This window comes from Cryptomeria japonica, chromosome 3 (genome assembly GCF_030272615.1).
Source record: "Cryptomeria japonica chromosome 3, Sugi_1.0, whole genome shotgun sequence".
NCBI classification, from domain to species: Eukaryota; Viridiplantae; Streptophyta; class Pinopsida; order Cupressales; family Cupressaceae; genus Cryptomeria; species Cryptomeria japonica.
Genome location: NC_081407.1, coordinates 810,383,608 through 810,403,706, shown reverse-complemented (window position 1 = coordinate 810,403,706; position 20,099 = coordinate 810,383,608). Strand labels below are relative to the sequence as shown.

Below are 20,099 nucleotides of genomic sequence, written 5' to 3'. Positions count from 1 at the left end.
ATTCATTGTTTCACAACCTTTGTATGTTTTCTTTATACAGACTGAAAATATCAGGCATACAAAGCAGAGGGATATGAGTAAATGCTTGAACACACAGATACCACATAGATAATTCACATCTGAATCATTACATAAATAATGAAAGAGAAGCAAATGCAGAAAAATCAATGATCCCCATTTCCCGTCTCTTAGGGTTGTTTGATGTCATGAATAATTCTATACTTCTAGGGTCACTGACTATCGATAGAAAAGCACCCAGAGCACCTAATGGAAAAGCTGCAAGCCTGCATTCATCTAATTAAGAAATGCAGCAACACACAAGATAAACATATAAAAACTGTAGTTACATAAAAATATGGTCAGTGATCTCTATATTTAAGACACATGCATATTTTTAGAAAGTGGTTGGATTTGACGCAGAGCATTATAATTACACAAACATGTGGGAGACCAATCCCCCACGAGAAAAACTTGTAGATTGCAGACTGGTTCAAAACTCTTGTCATCCCCAAATGCAAATCCAACCCCCAAATAGATGCTGCTTGAAACATCATTGTTAGGTGACAGTTACCTGAGGTGTGTTATCATTGGCAACTATATACAGTCTTCCCATACACCAGATACTTCAAGCTGTTTTCAAAGTCATTTTCTCACCTGAGCATTCACTTTGAAGAAAATGAAATTTTCTGGTAAGCATGTAGTGAATGACTCATATATACAATTTCATAATTTTCTGCCGTCTGGACTGTGGACCTTGATCAAACTGAAGAACCGGCCAACATAAGACAAATTTCAGTCTTAAAAGTAGCTTCATTTTCCTACTTAGTGGACTAGCATGATTCTAGCTGGTGGAGAAATTGGCTGGACTACATGTTCCATATTTTCAATCTCCATATAGCTGTTATTCTCTTTGTTCACTCCAACTTTTGAAGATTCTTCTGCAACCAAAACATCGGCAGACATGTTGCATGTATCAATGTCCATGTTTTCTGAAGAGTCCCGTTCAGCATAATTCCCATCATTTGGTTTTGAAACTTCTATCTTCTTCATGCCATGTAAATCAAAAGATTCAAAACCCTTTCCATTCTCCAAAACAGCACATTTTTGGGTGAGAAGATTGCACTTAGCATCAGAAGCATGATTATTATTTTGTGAACCACCTTGATGTTTTGACAGGGACCCATTAGCAGTATTATGGAGATCCCCAGAAACAAGAGGATCACATATTTGAGAATGAAAATGAAGAGAAGCAGCATTGCAAGATCTGGTCAAAGAAGAGCTACCTTGCATATTAACTATGCATTGATTACTGACTCCCATACAAGTGTCTTGTATGGGTGTCACAGCCTGAACAGGAATTGTGGTCTGCATCATACCCAATGGAGGTGCTGAAGGATCCCATAAGCACAAGGATGATGTTGCTGGAAGAGTCTCAGAATTCACTGAAGACATTACATCACTAGGAGCTTCTGTTACTGTAAATGATCCTTCACCTGAAGCTACTGGAGATCTATGAAAAAGTAAATGAGCCACCATGCGATCAATGGCATTAGTCTCCGTTTCAAAGTTTGAAATGCCAGCACACCTACATTTATGGCACACAATGACAGGAATATCAGATATGTAAAATCCCAGCTTTAGTGAAGAAAAGTAACAATGATATTTCTAGCAAGCATTCAGAAACCAAATAAAAGCATTTTTGAAAAGTAAACGATGGATTAATTTGCCAATCAAAGAGTTGTCAAATCATTAATCTTAACCACCCTGAGAAAACAGAACAAAACTTCAGTTTTTCAAGTGACATTCACAATACTAGCCATTTTAGAAGACTCTTCCCATCAAATATCCTGGTGTTCGTGTGAACAACAAAAAGAGTGAATTCACTTAAGAAGGATGAGATAATCCCTCAAAGAATTTTACTGAACATGCTACATGAACAAACACGGGAAAAAATCATTGAAAATTAAAAAAAAAAGCCACTGACAAATGCAGAGTCATGATTCTTAAGTTTACAAATACAGTCAAGGATCTCCATATTATACCCATTCCCAGGCCGCTGGAGATTGTGCAACATGCTTTCACTGGATATCAACCATATAAAGTATTTTAGAATTTAGAGCCATGATGATAGAGTAAAGTACCTCGTGTCTATTTTTAGGAAAGGTTCCCTATACCAAGACAATTGAAAGCTTTCCTTGAAAATGGCAGTAGCATACGAAAAATTCTGAGTTCAACTTTTTATCAATCAGCTTTAACTCGGTAATTTGTTTCACTCATAGAGAAGATAAATTAAAACTGAAAATAGGATTTTCTACAAAAGAGGTTGTAAAGACTCCCATAACTGCATTAAAGGACTCCATCAAGCAAATAAATCAAGCTGTGTACATTGATTATAAAAATATATAGAAGGGGACAAAGAGCTGAGTTGTAGTGAAGAAGATAGTTAGCAGAGGCCAGAGAAGGAAAGTTGGAAATTGCAATAGCGGAAAACTGACAAACCCTTTTGTGGGAATGGAGTATTACCATTTAGGGCCCTTCACAGTTACGACCCTCCTTTACTAAATGATTTTTCATTTTAATCATTGAAGATACTTGATTTCCAACAATTAGAAGTTTTTCTGGAGGAAAGCCAACAAATATTGAAGCAATTTGAAGACAAGCTCAATTTGGCCCTCAAGGTACAGTAAAATCCCAACAAGACCAGCACTGCATCAATTGCAAATTGGAAGTGGGATATTGAGCCTTCTTATAATTACAGATTTAAGAGAAAAATTCTCTCAAAGGTAGTGGAGCAACTTTGGTTATAATATTATAGGCCTCATAAAAATCCCTCAAAGTGGGACAGGTTGCATTCACTTCTCACGCCTGAATAAAGGGAAAGGGAAAAGGATTAAAATTTCAATTTCTTTTTCTTCTCCATAGATGATGGACACGTTTATCCAATTTGACAAAAAAATTGATAACTCAAGGACTAAGGTACTGATGAAATTATGGAATATTTCATTCACTGAAAGGATATGTAATTGCGGGATGGCACAAGAGAATGGCCCACAATACTGCAACAGCCAACACTACCATTGATTTGGGACAAAGCAATCTGAGGGCAGCATTAAGACTCCTAAACATAACCTAATTCAACATTACTTGTGGTAAAAGAGAAAAATATTCCACATCAGATGATATGTAGGCCAGCTCTACAAAATTTATCAGAACTGTGAATTTACATATGTATCTGTGCTCAAAACTAGTATACATTCATTGTGGGAATGTGAGCAAGACATTACAATGCTAAGAGTGAAAATATGACCAATGTGGCAATGGTAGCAATCAAGACACAAGCCAAAACGGCTTGCATAACTAGAACTAGCCTAAGAATATGACAAGCTGTTGAACCTAAAACAAGTACTAAATTTTAGCATTTATTTGCATTGACTGGTTCTGAAAACTATGGAGAGCTGTTCAAGTCCTAATTATATATCAAGGAGTCATATCAGACAACTTCCAAGCAATTGCCAAAATAAATTTATTAATAATTATAGTAGGACAGAATATTTGATGCAAAATCAAGCCACCAAATTGGCATCATTCCCCAGAAATTAATGTAATTATCATTATATTCTTCAAGAAGAATATCTAATCAGGAATGTGAGTATTATTTAATCTTCAAATTTACAATGAAGCTTTACCAGGATAAAAAAACTTGAGTAACTGGCTTTCCTGACAAAATCTAAAACATGTTTTTTTATGGCTCCTACATTGCAAACAACATAATCTTCAAAATTAATTGCATCATGAAGAAAACTATTTGAATCTCATGAAAACATTATCTACTAAGTTATTTCATAAGGATGTCAAACCTGTCAGCTTGTATACAAGATGTCTCCTGGAGACATGTTTCAATATCCTCTCCTCTGGTTACACTGTTATTCTTGGTATCATTGACATTGTGCCGTTGCACGGCATTCCTGGCCAAACGGTATAAAGCATCTCGTATATTAAGCCTTGTGCCGATGTCTAACTGTGAGAAGAAAACAAGATTAAATTAACGTTACATGATATAAGTTTTGTATGATCAATGAAGATAATTCCTCAAAGATAGCAAGACTTTGACATTCATCTTCATACCTCCATCACTGAAGTCTGAAGTTGATGAAGCATTGCTGCCTCCATAGAGGAATCTTCATTATCAAAAGCTGATCCACAATCTGCAGACGTGTTGTCCTGTTGATCTAACTCTCCAGTTGATGTTTCTGAAATTCTGTCTACAACTTCTTGTGGCTTCACATCTTCATGCTGATATTGTAATTTTTGTGGGTGTTTATGAAGCAAAGAAGATTCCATAGAATTGATCTGTTGTTTATGATCAATAGCCAGTTTGTCTTGCATCTGTTGGCACCATCTTAACTTTTCAATTTTATCTTGTGGTGTCATGATGGGTGGGGCAGAGATCATATCAAAATGCTGTTTCAAAGCTTGGTGTTCCTTGGATGTACCTTCTGCCAGCTGGTATGCAGCAAAATATGGCTGAGGTTGTCGTCCATGAGGCCCTGGACTGGAGGATGGCATAGTAAGAAGACAATGCAATGGGTATCCATAGCCGCTATGGATGTATGGAACCTGAGGGTGCACATGTACAGCAGAATTAAATCAATTGTGACTTCTACAAGACATGTAGTGGAGAACAAAACCTTGTAGAGCTTAAACTGAACCCATTAATTTTGCATATGCCACATACAACCAATTCTTGAGATTAAGAAAATACCTTCTGGGAATTAAGAGCCATGTCATCATCAGCAAATTTTATCTGGTCCTTTGTCTGCATTAGATTTGAGTTAACCTGGCACAATGACATTGCAGTACAAATAAAGTTAATATGGAAAAAAGCTCAACTTGGAATAAGTACCAACAAAGGAAAGAAGCTTCTAAAATAATCTTCCCCCCATGTGTATGTTTGCATATAGAAACAATATCCAAAGACAGATACGATGTTTTCTGAGTATAAAAAGTGCAAGCTGCACTTGATTGCTGGCAATGATTACTCCTTTCTCTTGTTGTTCTAAATGTAAAAATTCCATAAATCTGATTTAGACAATATTCTCTCGCAAGTTTTAGTTCTATTTGTTTCCTTTTCTAACCAAATCAGGAGAAGAATAGCTAATAGCAATGTATATAATCTGTGCATGTTTAGACTTGGATTGCTATATGATTTGCCAATCAAAGGCAGCTGATCTTCAAAAAATAGGAATTGCTAAGTCAAAAAATTTGGCTTTCTAAAATAAATCTTGCATTTTGACTAAAGATAGAACACTGTCACCGAATTATTAGCATATCTCTCTTTCTACCAAATAGTGTCTAATGATGATGTCACACAGGAAATACACTTCTTCCTGTGATATAAATTTGTTTGTTCTTTCAACGATACAATGGATGACTTACTAACTTGCTATGGTATGATAGATATATTCTGGTTCACACAAGCTTAAAAAGTACTTTTCAACTGAAAAATGCTAAGCACCAACTGGCTTACTTTATTTGTATACTGATAAGTTGTGCATGTCTGCTCATTTTGACATGGTGACTGAGAGCGTATAGCTTCTTCTGATATCCCACCACCCTTTGATTTCTGTCAATCAGCATATTCAACAAAATAATAAGCACACACCCAACAAATTAAGCTCTTCTAAAATTCAATTTAAGTATGCTATTGCTTTTATCTTACAAAATCTTAGCCATAAAATAACAAATGTTAAATACAGAGACATCCTTTATCAATTTAAAAATGCAATAAATGCAACATATACTTGAATATACATCACTAACATATCTATTAAGTAGAATTATCTTTTATCTATCAAAGCTATGGAAAGAGGTATTTAGCTACCTGTTCTTCAAATAAAGTTCCAGACACATTCTCTGTATTTCCTCGTGATGCCAGCATGTGACTCATAGATGGCTTCTTCAAAGGTATATAATGACCTGAAGTCTGGTCATTATGAGGGGCACGCTCAACATCTGAGTCATCTTTCTGATTGAAAACAAGGGAAGATGAACTGTCACATGGTACACACTCCATCTTTACTTTAGGTTCAGTGTGTTGCAATCTTCCCATGTTCGTCATTTCTGGATTTGATGAATTCATCCCCTGATACATACTCCTTGGATCACTATGATTAGTTGAGACAAATGAAGCTGTATGCCATATCAATTCATCTGAACTGTTGTCCATTGCTTCTGACAAGGTAGACTCGCTATTTCTGGTCAAATATGACAAAACCAAAAATTTAAATGAGTAATGATGTGACATTAAAACGACACTGCAATTGCAAACAAAGCACCATTATAAATAAAAAAGAATTAGGACTGCCACAAGTCAGGAACACTTGTTAAGAGATAATAATCCTTGGGATAGGAATTAATATGAATGGTGGGAGATAAGAATCCCACTAAATAAACACATTGATAAAATATAATCTTTAAGACAGTCAGAAATCAGGAGCCCTTGATAGAGAAAAATGAAACATAAGGCGTTAACTCACCGAAAAAGTCTTTCAACCTCCTCAAAGTTGCCCATGTTTTCCCAATCATATTCTAGTATACTATTGCTTGTTTCACTTCTGTGATCCCCTTCAAAAATGTCAAGGTCACCCTCTGTTGGAGAAATATCACTCAATAAGAAATGAGATGAATTAGTCACTGCATCTGCATCTCTACTTGACAACAAAGGGTCCTCTTTACTGTACCCTAGAATTAGGTCACCATTGACTGATTTCAAATCTTTGCAGTAACCACCATTTACTCCCTGCTTTTGAGAATCAATTCCCATGGACAAGTCGTCACACATGGGATCATATGCATTTGTTGCCAAGTCTTCATCATGTAGAATAACCCATGTATCCACATTTATTGGCTGAGATGATAGCTCACCCTTCTTATCTGAACAAGACAGATCTGAAACCTTACCCTCAAAGACATTGTTTACTCCTACCATTTTCTGCTCTGCACTCTTAGCCAGCATATTGGAATTTTGACACTGTAACTTCTTCCACTGCTTTCCACTCCCTGTCCATGTACTCTCTTTTGCACCACTAGGATCAGGTACAATATGGTCCTTAGTTTGGTTGAACTCATCCCAAAACATATCATCCATCTGAAACCAATATCCATTGCAAATATAAGAATTCTGTATTAAGGTTTTACAATTCTACAAACTAAAGAAAGGAAAGTTTTATAAACTTAATTGATTCAACATTTTTCATGGAAAATAACAAGTTCTTGAGGTATAAAATAATTTTAGTGCACAGACAGCTATCTGAATCTTATTAGTGTGAGCATTTATGAGAACAGCTGGAAAGGGTAATAATGCATTTCTATAGGTTAATAGACCTGATTAAAATTTGTCATCATAGTATGTGGGAAATTGAGGTGGAGGACGTGATCTATAAAGACACTCTGTGACTATTCTTATATAACCTCAAGTAGAGGGGTTACTTTCCCTCCGGATGCTTCTAGATTCTCGCAGGAAGAGGTAAAATCTTTGCCATTGCACCCTCTAGTGCCTTAATAGAATGACCAGTTTACCTTCTAATTCATGGTTAGATCATTAAATGAAGTCAAACGTATGAGTATCTACAAAGATATTTATGATGTGGTCGAAAACATATAAGAGCACACAAATAGAAGTCTACAAACCAAAAAGAACATTCACTAATGTTTGATACAGTTCCACATTTAATGATTTGAGACAAAAAATGGGCAGGTTGAGAGTAAAGCAAATAAGTTGAGAGGAGGATTAAAAAGTCCCCCTCAATTTTGAGATGACTTTTAATGGTTCCCTACAGCTCTCATTCAACACCCCTAAGTAAAAAGTTCCAAACAATAACCAGATAGGATAGTTCCTGGAACACTGACTTTTACTCATTTGACTCAAATGTAGTTGGAAAGTTCAACTGCTGAACACATCTCGTCAACCTATCATATGCTCAAACTAAAATTAGAAATCCCATTGCTGGAGTACATTGTCTCCATATTCCAGCATTTTCCACCCAAAATGATCTATAAACAAAAACAAAGCAGCAAATTTTACGAAACACAGTTCATCATCTTCCAGATACATTCTATGCTCTTCACTTCTCTAGAGCAAGCACCCGACTGAACATGACTCTCATCAGAAAGTGCCGAGGATGACTCTTGTCACCAACCACCAAAGGCAATTCTGGTTAGACAACTAAAGGCAATTCAAAAAGTTCATACCACTGGAAAAAATTCTCCATAGAAATCTTCTTAGTGTGAGCTTAAACACCAGGACAACACTAGATCGATAGATTAAAAAGATTAACAGCATCAATAAGCTTTCTCTCTTCACCAGAGATGCCTCCTTTGTTGAATAATTTTTAATTATCCTTGTACTTACCCTGTGGAGTACACTCATAATAAACTTCCACAATTTTTTCCTTTCTCTTTTAGGGAACTCTTACAAACATGTACCCTAATCAAAATTTTCACAGAATTGTACAACACATCATTTGTAATGGTTAACATGTACATTGATTTATGTCTAAAAGATTCATTACCACTCCAACCTGATTTTACTTAGTTTAATTTGGCTACTAATACATTGGATATAATCTAGGAAAACTAACTGGAACTTGGATAGGCGACGGACCATTCACTTCATCAAATATAGAAAATTCCCTATAGATTGTCATTTTTATTTCTGATCACCTTCCCAATCAGGCATAGAAAGCAAATAAAAAATCTGCCTAACATCTTTGGTTGAATCTGATATAGTTAGCAAAAATAGTCAAGTTCCTTTGTGGTCATAATTGGTTTACAATGCAGCTTGAAACAGCATGGGGGAAAGAAATGCCACCCAGCTATCTATTAATATGATATGCAAAAAGATGATGTGGCAGGGATGCAATCAGAAAGACTTTCACCTAAATTAAAGTAGACAGAAAAAACTCATGACAAAAATCATCAACACAAACAGTTACCTCTACACTGGATAACAATCCATATGTTAAAGCTTATACCTTAGTTTCTGCTAGTAATGGCATCATTCTTCAAATGTGTGATGTGCTAGTTGTGCTATCTTGCAAATATATGCCATATAGCACTTAATATGGTAGAATGCTTGCAGCTTCAAGTACTCCCAGCAATGGATTCCTCAGTCCTCCATTCTGCCTTAATTGTCTTTGTTTCTGTACCAGCAGATCTAGGCTTTTCCAATCTCTTAGATTGTAGAACTAAACTTTCCTAGATCAAACATTGTGAGATAAGAAATGATCTACTCTTTCTGCAATCAACAAAGATCCTCTTCTTCTGTTGGACCATGTAAAAATTTCATCATCGATTGTAGGATTCGAGGGATTTAAGCTTATCATATGAAATTATCAAAGGCTTGCATTGGCTAAAAATTATGGGATGGCAATCAAATTTCTCATAAATATTTAATATTTATTAAGAGGTTTAAATCATCCCAAGAGCCAAGTTGTCAATTTGATAAATGTTAAAATCAGATCAAGGTCCAAGATAAGTTGACATATCTAAACCATTGCTTGGTGACCAAAATTGGATCAATTAAGTTAGTCAATCAGGCTAACTTGGTCATTTAGTGACCTCATTATAGCTAGTCCCTTTTACTTAACACAACTTGAAAAATGACATGAGTTGCAGAAGCTATTTGCCAAAACGAACAAGGAAAAAGTTAACTTAAGGAATTGCTTACACATAGTATTGAGCCTATCCAAGGAAAAAACAGAAGTGAGGGTTGACCACAGTTGAACATGCCTCACTAATTTGACCAGTTGAAACCATCCTTGTCAGAACTGATTTTACAAATCAGGTTTGGCTGTGGTTGAACATGTCAGAAATGTGACAGAGAAGGGGATTGCAACGTCTGAGAGCTCCAAAAGTGCATCCAAAAAAATCATTTCAATTTCCATGATGCTTGAGCTTCCTTCTTCAACTCTTATGTAACTCATATTGTCTCTGAGCAAGGTCATTATACGGAGGAAAGTTTTCCTAGTGTTCATGAGAAGTTGGTTATAAAGACTATATTGTTGGCAGCCTATGAGTCATAGTGAGTTGATTCGAGAGCTTGAATGGTGTGTGATATTGGTGTTGTAGGAAAAGGAAGTCTTTGAAAGCAAGTTTTAGGCAAGAAACCACTGTAATAGCTAATAAGATAGTGGCTTGAAGAGGAACATCAACACACTATTCTGGAGTTTTTCCTCAAATTGGGTTTCTCCAAGTCGAATTGCTGTTATTTCTTATTCTTAGTGTTGATTTATGCTCTTTTCTTGTAGATGCATTCTTCAATTACATTTTTCCTTGCTTTCCACAACTCTAGAACTCAGCTGTAGGAACTGTTTTCCATTTTTCCGCATTAGGAACAGCATCTTGTGCAATAAAATTACATTAGGAAAGTCTAGGATCTATCATGATGAACTACGTGGTGGAATATAAGACTAGTTTATGCATTACTTGATGACTGAAGATAGTGACCACTCCAAAAACTTGTTTCATTTGAAATTCTCCAAGAGTCAAGCTAGACAATCTTGCTCTCCTTGAATGGGTTTTAATTTACTTCTGAAGACTGCCATAAAACTGTTAGTGCCAATGGAATTGCAATTAATTCTCCTTTGAATTAACACTCAGATACCGGTTCTCCCCTATTTTGGCTGGGTCCTGGTCCTGGTCCGTGCCCGGTCCTGGTCCTGGTCCGGTTCACCCGGGTCCTCCTGGGTTCACCCTGGGTCCCACCCGGGTTCTGCCCAGGCGGCTGGGTTCCCTGTGGGTCCTGCATGCTGGCCAGGAGGACCCGGGTGAACCCAAGCCCGTGGGTTCCCAAAAACGGGGCCCACGGGTTAGCAAGCATTTAAAAACAATAAAAAAAATAAAATTTTTAATCATATTCATAATTTGCAAAAAAGATAATATTCAAGTTTCAAGTTTCAAAATGTGAAAATGTCATGACACAATAAAGTATAAAGTTAAACATTCAAATTACAAGCCATCTATGGGATTTAAATTCCATATTCATCTTCATCTGAAGCATCCAACCCAAGCCATTAATTCAGAATATTTATTGGCATTGGCAATTATAGATTTATGATTTATCTGTTATCATCTATGTATCATTGTATGGGAAAGTTACATTGTATGTTTGATGTTTCATATTTGTATGTTTGAACTGTGAACATATATAATTTTGATGTTTGAAGTTTGAACATATATATATATATATATATATATTAAAAAAAATTAAAATATATATATATATATGTACGGACGAACCCGTACCGTACCCAAATTTTTATTTTTTTTGCCGAATCCACGAACCTGTACCCGAATCCGAACCGGAACCGGTAACTTAGAATTAACACTTCTTGAATTTCTTCCGTTGAAACTTTAGTTTAGCCTATAAAAACTAAAGAATGATTTACCCTAAAAATAAATTGATTCAGAGTTCCTTCCTTTAGAGATCCTCCAAGATCTCTGATATTCCAAGCTAAAAGCTACATCTAGCACCTTCTTGAGAAGAATTTTGTTGCATCCCATTTGAGTTTCCTCTCAACTTCCCAAGTTAATTCTGACTGGCACGTGACTCTTAGATCTCTTTGAATAGATAAATCTTTTATTTCAAACTGGTTGGGATAAACTAGTCGCTCCTCTTTTTTATCTTTTCAAACCTGAAATTGTGTTATACATTAGGCATGATCCTCTATTTCTGAAGATGGAATACCAGAGTTGCCAGCAAGGGTAATAGCCCCTAAGACTCCTTCATAGTCACATTCATTGCACTTCCTTGAGGGCCAGCAGTTTCTGTTATTATAGTATCTTCTTCATTTTGATCAGTATTTTCATGTAGGACATAAAGGAGTTCTAATTTGAGATAACAGCAAGCGATTTTGGAATTCTTGCATTGTTGTTTTTGTTTTGACTTTCTTTTCCTTCATTTGGAGTCCATCGTCAATCTGGCTGTTTCCCACAAAGTTAGTATCTTAGCTCATTTTCAAATGTTAGTTTTTTTAAGCAAGTTCTTGAGAGATATCCCTATTCATGGCAACCATTCATAATCCCTTGATGTTACCATGTATAGCCTTCACTTGTAAAAATTCTTTTTTAGGTAGATGTTTGGATATGTCCATTTTGGTACACATCCTAGCATATGAAGTAAACTTTTTTCGATTAAGTACCATCAGAAATGTCCCAGCATATTTTCTATACCCCCTATGAGTATCCTCCTTTCAGTGGTCCTGAGGAAGTGGATGAAGCCTGACACAAATTAAGATGCAAGAGAGATTCCTTTTGAAGGTCAAAGTATAGGGGTTATGCTCTTAGGCATAACCTGATATTTCCATAGAAGTAAGGGTCTCCATGAAAGAATCTCACCATAAGTATCCTCTTTCCCAAAAGAGAGTTTATATTCTCCCTCTAGATCATATACCTGCTTTAACCTAGAGTTCAAGAATATTAAAGAGCGAATTGGTGTCAAGAAACTTCCCATAAAGGAAATGTTTACTATAGGATTGATTGTCCCTCACAATGTCTTTATATTTAGGCAAATCCAATTAAAGAGTAATAGAGCTTTAAGGATGACATAGATTTGGGACAGAAACATCAGAATAATAATTTATAGTTGATAAAATGTAATAATATAGATTGGATGATTACAGCTTTACAAGGTTGAGGAAGGGAGGCTATTTTCTTCACTTCTACATGTATGCAGAAAAACGATTTTGTAGCCAAGTACAAAAATTATATTCATTGGTAACTAAGACTTTAGTTTAACAAATTTAAATTTTAGTTTTTCTTTCAATTTACTAAGTTGCTTACAAAGTTATAAATTTTGTCCTTGCAAATTTGTGGTCAAAAGATTATGGTGCAAAAATACCTAACCTTCAAAAACTCACTATCCACATTTTGTCCCAGCCCTATGGTGCTTCTGGATGTGAGCAGAAGGGGAACACATATAAGACCATTCACAACATGTTGACTCAAAAAGGTGCAAAGAAGGGGAGTGACTTTGTTTCTGAGTGATAGAATATTTGCATACCAAAAAGGTGGAGAAAGGGGGTCAACAATAAGCCATTGACCTTGATAGCAAGTATCCATATTTAGATCGGATTGCTGATGATGTGGAACCCATGATTCCTGCGCATGAGATTGCTGATCTTGCAAGAGATGCAGCAAATGTAGCAGCACAAGAGAAGGCGGAAGGTGAGGTGTCCGTTGGGACTTTAGTGGATGTAATTGCACACGATATTCTTAAGGAAGATATTCTTCATCAAGGAATCATTATTGTCAATATCAAGGGAATCCATATAGCCACCTAGAAGTTTTAATTTATGATCATATATTACTAAGACTATCTTCCTCAAGAAAAATATGTAATTTTTCTAAGATTTATGCAATATAGGGAGCTATCCCAATTAATGATAGCACTTACTTTTTAATAAAAAAAAAAAAAAAAAAAAGAATATCTTCCTTAAGAATATCAGTTGCAATAACGATCATGTATTTGTAATTTATGATCATATATAACTATGATGTGTTTTGAACAATTTTTTGATCCATAAAGAACCGAAAAAACTACATAGCAGTTCTCTAAATTCAGTTTACGTAGTTTTTAAGATTATTTTGTAGACAGATGTGTTTTTTACATTGTAAAAAATATTGCCAAGATTTGTGGAGTATTTGCTTAGTCTTGAGTCTAAGTCATATTTTAGGCCTAAAGAGTGTATGCAAAGTTGGCATGTTTAACCTATGGTTTAGATGAAGGAAAAGCCAATGCAAATATTCAATTCCCCTTTTTTAATCCACTGTTCGTCATGGTCTATTCTGCATGTTGAAGACTGAAAAGCTGCAAAAGGTAACAAATGATTCTGGGTTTTCCTCAATCTTATACTCAAGGAAAAAGATACTACAGTATTTAAATTAAAAAATACATGATTAAGAAAAAATGTCTTCACATTTGATCTCAAATGGAATATCCAAAAGCAACTCTCTCAAGCAATCCCTATCATAGAGAAGGTCCCAATACATGCATGGACTGCAAAATGTAAAAATCAAACTCACGAATCAAGTCAACAAATGATAAGTTGGCATAGGGAATTGCATGTACTTCATTATTTCATGAGAATGCATCACCAGCCATCTAGGTGCCTTGGGAATTTCCTCTTGGTTTCAAATAACTTGGAAATAGGGAGGAGACATCCCTTGGTATTCATAGATTCTTGAAATTTGTACATGATATTCTTGAAATATTTTGATCCATTAGGAAGTTGTTCCACATGTCTCCTTTTACTGGCTTTATGAAGATATCTAGGAGTGCCCTTTGAGCATGCTCTTATGCCTATAAGTTCCTAACAGCCTACTAGATTTCAGAAATAAAAAAATAAAAAACATATACAACATATGACAACTTTGCTTATCAGGCTTCTTGCTTCATCCTTGCAGTTTAGCATTTATTCATGGCTCAAATATGATTGTTATATTTTCCATTTTTGTTTATCCATGACTTATATTATCTTTACTACAATTAGATATTTGAAATTTTGTGTTTGTATATCAAACTCATTTCCATTTTCAATATTCAATTCAGTGAATGTTATGTTTATTCTTTCATTGCAGCTCTGAAAAATCTTAAGTGATGCTCAAGTATGCAAATAAAGAACTATACGTTGTATATTTTTTGAGGTGTCCTGTCCCTCTACCAACCTAAATGCAAATTTTATTGCCGAAACAGAAATAATGTCCTCCCATCTCCTAGAACTGGAAACTTAGAAAGACATAGATGAAATCTTTGCCTCACGGGACAAAGGTTTAGATGTTAGCTGCTCTAGCTTTCAGTGGACAAGGCTTCAAATATGTTTCTGTCGCTTGATTGTTGTAACTTCCCTGTTTCTTTACAAGGATAAAGACACATGCCTTTGGAGAAAAAGGCAGCCCTTTTGTGCAACATGATGTGTCCAAGTCTAGAAGATGCACACCATGTGATGGATGTGGGGTGTGTGTTTATATGCAGAGAAGACTATTTCCAGCCATCAGCCCACAAGTGTCGGGCATATGAGGCACCAAACAATAAAAAAATCAGAAACCAGTGCCATATCCACCAGTTGGAATCCAATTCTGGACGGTTGGTAGCTGCCCATAAGCTTCTATTTTTTTGGAAATTTTCTGCTGAAAGGGTTATCTTACACAGTTTTATTAATCTCACTCAATGAAACATTTAATTGTTGACTTGGTCCAAATCTGGTGCAGAAGCATACTAAAATCAATTTAGTAGTTATAATTATTTGAGTAAACTAGCTGCTGTACCTGGCTACAATTAAGGGCATGCTTGAGTATTGCATAGTTGAAAGGATTGCTCCTATGAGATTTTTACTTACATCTGTTTCTCTTTACTCGGCAGCTTTAATCTTAAGATACCTTCCAATGAAAGGGACTACTGCTACCTTATTTCAGCATGGTTTACACACTAAACCTCTAAAACTGAAACATTTGAGTAAACTAGCTGCTGTACCTGGCTACAATTAAGGGCATGCTTGAGTATTGCATAGTTGAAAGGATTGCTCCTAAGAGAGTTTTTGCTTACATGTGTTTCTCTTTACTCGGCAGCTTTGATCTTAAGATACCTTCCAATGAAAGGGACTACTGCTACCTTATTTCGGTATGTTTTGACACATTAAACCTCTAAAACTGAAACTGAAAGAACTGTATAAAAACAAAAACTTCTCCTGAAAACGGCAGCTCTAGTTTTAACAGAAAACTTTGTGCTACTGCTGCAAATGGGGCCTAGAACTTTAAAACTCCTGTTAAAATAGTTTAGGAATATTGCTTTCCCAAACCGTAGCATTGGTGCAGTGAAAATTTTGCGAGTAATATATCATTCACAGTTTTGAACTTTCGAGTGTGGATCTTGAAAAACAGCAATGAAGAGCAAGAACTTCCGTTTTCATGGGATCATTTCACAGCAATTTACTATTAATTTTTACACACCTAAGTAAACACTGATAGGCCCTCTGCATGTGACCGTTGCCTTGTGCAATCTTTTAAAATAAGTTAAAAAGTGTTTAGGAAGGAAAATTCAGCAGAGGAAGGAACGATGTAAAACATACTGTACCAACAGTATTACTTCTGTTTGATGTTTGAGATCTATCCGTTAAAAAATGTAGATGTCTTGCATGCGTTTATTGATCTTATAAATCCCTGCGTGATAAACCCTTTTTTCTAAGTTCACTTCTTTACAAACCCCATTTTAAGTGAAAAATTCCAGCAGAACTGCGGATTTCCAAGATTAAACGTGTTGTACAATTAATACACCTCCTGCATAAGCCCAACCCGATATGACCCGGGGGCCAAATCTATGTCATGCAAAGGTAAAGGGTGATTTTTTATGTCATAGCAAGCTGCTAAACTGGCCTATGAGACCACTTTAAGGCAACAAGGTCACTCATCCATATTACTTTACCTTATATACTGTTCAAATTTTGTACATCTGATATATTGTTCAAAGTTGTGTATTCCCTGGGTTTCGATCTCATGACCAAGCTCCAAAGCAAAGCAGGCATGGCGAATCCACCTACCAACAATGACAATGGGAGGTCCTAAGTTTGAGGCCCAGTTGGTGAATGTCTCACAGCAAAAAGAAAACAGGGTTACCTTACAACAAAGAAAAGAGTTGAACACAGAAAAACACAGGGTTATCTACCTCATCTATGCTCCAACCTGACATGTTTATCAAAGGCTTCAAATGCCAAAACAGCTGTTTCGAGTCACAGCGACAACAAAAATCCCTGCGCAAACAAAAAGCCGTCTCAGAACGGATTAACAAACGACGAAACCCTGAATCTCCATTGCAGCAACCTCGTAATCAATACTTTTCACAGAACTCTCTCAATCCTTAACCAACAGCGCTAAGATTTGACGCAGCGAAATCGCAAAAGGAATTCGGATCAAACAAGCTGTACGATGCAACCAGCCGCGAAATAATTCTAGAAGAATCTGAAAACCCTCCTTCCACTTATCTCGTGTTGGGGTTTAATGTTTGCTTCGAAAAAAATGAGTTGAGAGGAAACATTATACAGAGACTGGTAGTGGGCATGCCACGTATTATTTTTGAACCATTTAGTTTGCTTCCACGTGTCAATGCGAATCAAATCTGGTGGACGAGAGACTCCGCGAGCGATCCGATCTACTGGAGTCTTCTCATTGGCCAACGATGAATTTCATTTCATTTTGCCGGAGTGTGCGTTAATTTCGATACGTTTTATGGTGGTTCGCATGAGCCAGAGTGGAAAAAATTTAGTGGCTGGGTTTTCATATCATTTGCAGCCACAAGTTTTTTGGACGCGTGTAACCGCCACGTGGGCCCGGCTGATCATGTGGGCCCTACATTTTCTCTCTACTGATCATGTGGGCCCAACTTTGAGCTACATCTCGTGCAAAGTTTGTGGCCCAAATTTGTTTATTTTATTCCAAGTTTGTTTCCAAGGTTAGCGTGTGGATATGCCCCCGTGTATTTTATTGACTATTTTATCTGAATAAGTGGTGAGAGAAAATGTTTTTCTTGTACCTATTACATGAATATTATTTTAAAACTAAAAAAGATTTAGGTAAAGTCATCAACGATGTAGTCATCTTTATTAAGTTGTTTGAAAACACGTTTTATTGAAGTACATGTGTATTAGGACATATATGATAGATCTATTGTTTTTATATAACTTGTGTAATCGGATATATTGTTCATTTTTATCGATCCATTGTTTTTATATGACTTGTGAAATTGGATATTTTGTTATTTTTTGGATACACACGTAAGAATTAGTAGTACTTAAAATTAAGAAAAAGGCCTAGTACTATGCAATACCACAACAACTATTATAGTGTGCGCGAACTAGACATTTTCCTTCACTGTGATGGGCGTGAGGGCTATAAATAGTCATTAGGGATGTTGGGGCACGACTGGTGGTATTCATGACTTAAAATTGATGGTTGCATGGGATGAATGGGAGAGTATCCTCCTCTTGTTCATTGAGAGCTTCATCCTATTGAATCTATTGATCAAGTGCTTAAAAGTTCATCAATATTACACATTTTTTATTTTTAACTATAAAATATTTTAATTTTAAAATTTTTCTATGCCTACTTTAACTTGTAGTTATGAAATATAATCTTCAAGTATGTGTGTGGAGTGTCAAACAATTATAAAAAGCAATGGATGTTTAAAACTTATTTGACATCCATAAGCAACATTCAAAATCGAAACCTAACAAGTGTTTTAAAAGAGCAAATGGTTGGAATTTCATATGGGAGAATTATATCATGATATTTCTTGATAAGGTTTAAATCTTGAGAGAAAAGAATGGATGTGAGATGTTAAGAATAGTATTTTATATCAAGGTAGTCTATTTAAAGATATTGGCAATCAAGTTAAATTTGGAATTTATTATAGATGGATGTGTGGTGCATTTATTTATTTGTCAATTTAATATATTGAAATTTTGTGTTTGTAATTGGTTAATTAGAATTTACTTTATTGATTTATATTTCATAACTCAAAAAGTCACCCATCTCACTACTATTTCACTTCAAACACACTTAATCATAAAAATTTCCAAAAATCAAATCTATTTCTTACTACCCCAAATTATTAATTAAATTAACTAAAAAACTGTACAATTACATTATAATAAAACATGTTTAATTTAATATATTAAAAAAACTACCATCTCCATAATAATTCAGTTGGCTTATTTATTTAATTTTTGAACTTTTTAACTTATTAAAAGAATTTATCTTTACCTAAATATATAAATCATTCAACTCCCACAAACTTTATACTTTATTAAAAGATAATTAATGCAAATTATAATTTAATATAATTTTCGACCACACATTCATTGGACAATAGCAACATGGATACATATAATAAGGTGGACACCTCACACTTTCCTATTTCTTACACTTATTATCCATCAAATATTTTTGTAAAAATAATTGTTTCTATGTTTAGCCCTAAAGTCCACTTGAATAAGCATAATAAGTTAAAAGCTCATGGATAATGGCTAATGGATTTAGTTTTTAACAATATCCTATTGATTGTAAAGAAAGAGGGTGGTCCCATAAATTGTTTGGTTGATCTTATGGAAGGAATAATCATTTTAAAGATGATAAAGTTTGTTTATTTATCTGTTATGATGTATAAAATTTAAATCTATGTTTTTTGACTTATTGAATCACATATTCATCTAAGTCAAATATTTATGTTTGTGTAGGGAAAGAAAGTGACTTACATAAATTCAATATGATCAAATTAACTCATACAAAATAATTAATAAAGTAACTTAAATGTAAAGTTACAATTGATGAGCACTGTGATAACGAGAGGGTTAGGATGTGTTTAGTCTTTTTTATTGCTCTTGTTTAGTCAATAGTTGGTTTTTTTTATATAGATTATGATTGTCGGTTGAAATTTATTTTTTGAAATTAGATCAACATTGCATACATTGTTACAACTTTGACTAGAATGTTTATTTTATTTGTGGATTGGGTCAAGCCCATAGTATTGTCCTCGCATAGTTGTTATGTCTTTTTCTCTCTTATTTTTTTAATAGTAGTATGCTTGTGTATAGTGTCGAGAAGCACCTTGGGGGGATTACTAGTGTGCATAGGGAAAGTATGGAACTTCCTTAGTGACTCGTCAATCCTTATTGCTCATGAACAAAATAAAATACATGTTGAACATAAATATGAGATGCTTAGGGGTGATCCCACAATAGCATGTCTTGAACTTTTCGATCTAAGTGAGACCTTGAAATCAACATTTAAACCAGATTTTTACTTTTCTTTACTTGTAAACAAGTAAATTTTTAAGAATTCGAATATGATGTGAACTAAGATGTTCTAAATATAATATATTTTAAAATTTAAATAGTTTATACCATTTTGTTAAACATTTCTTAGTAATTAATTTTTGTATACTTTATAGTATTTTTAATGAGTGATAAATTAATAATTCCTTAAACATAGATAACTAACGTTAATATCTAGTGCATGCACATTTTTTCATAATATTTTGTTGTATATTTTAT

General features: G+C 34.9%; 1 protein-coding gene across 3 annotated transcripts; it reads right to left on the bottom strand.

Annotated features, from left to right (window-relative positions):
* Positions 1–343: 343 nt before the first annotated feature.
* Positions 344–17,071, bottom strand: LOC131054352 (protein LNK1). 3 transcript variants are annotated; one of them, XM_057988844.2, is made up of 9 exons: positions 16,718–17,071; positions 16,478–16,588; positions 6,537–7,147; positions 5,882–6,254; positions 5,528–5,623; positions 4,763–4,837; positions 4,126–4,617; positions 3,858–4,018; positions 344–1,585 (listed from the first exon to the last, which is right to left on the bottom strand). In XM_057988844.2, the coding sequence occupies exons 3-9, from the start codon at positions 7,145–7,147 to the stop codon at positions 823–825; spliced, it is 2,571 nt and encodes an 856-aa protein (XP_057844827.2). In that variant the 5' UTR covers positions 16,478–16,588; positions 16,718–17,071; the 3' UTR covers positions 344–822. The 3 variants fall into 3 exon arrangements, with proteins under 3 accessions (XP_057844827.2, XP_057844826.2, XP_057844825.2); XM_057988843.2 differs by lacking the exon at positions 16,478–16,588 and having other exon boundaries at positions 16,718–16,802; positions 16,887–17,071; XM_057988842.2 differs by lacking the exon at positions 16,478–16,588.
* Between the last annotated feature and the right edge of the window lie 3,028 nt (positions 17,072–20,099).

Bases quoted from the DNA above. Each gene is read 5' to 3' on its own strand.
- LOC131054352 (XM_057988842.2), bottom strand. From the start codon at position 16,741: ATGTCAGGTTGGAGCATAGATGAG. The intron at 7,148-16,717 runs GTAGATAACCCT...TATTGGTTTCAG, and splicing joins CAGGTTGGAGCATAGATGAG to ATGGATGATATGTTTTGGGA. The intron at 4,618-4,762 runs GTATTTTCTTAA...GTGCACCCTCAG, and splicing joins TGGCTCTTAATTCCCAGAAG to GTTCCATACATCCATAGCGG.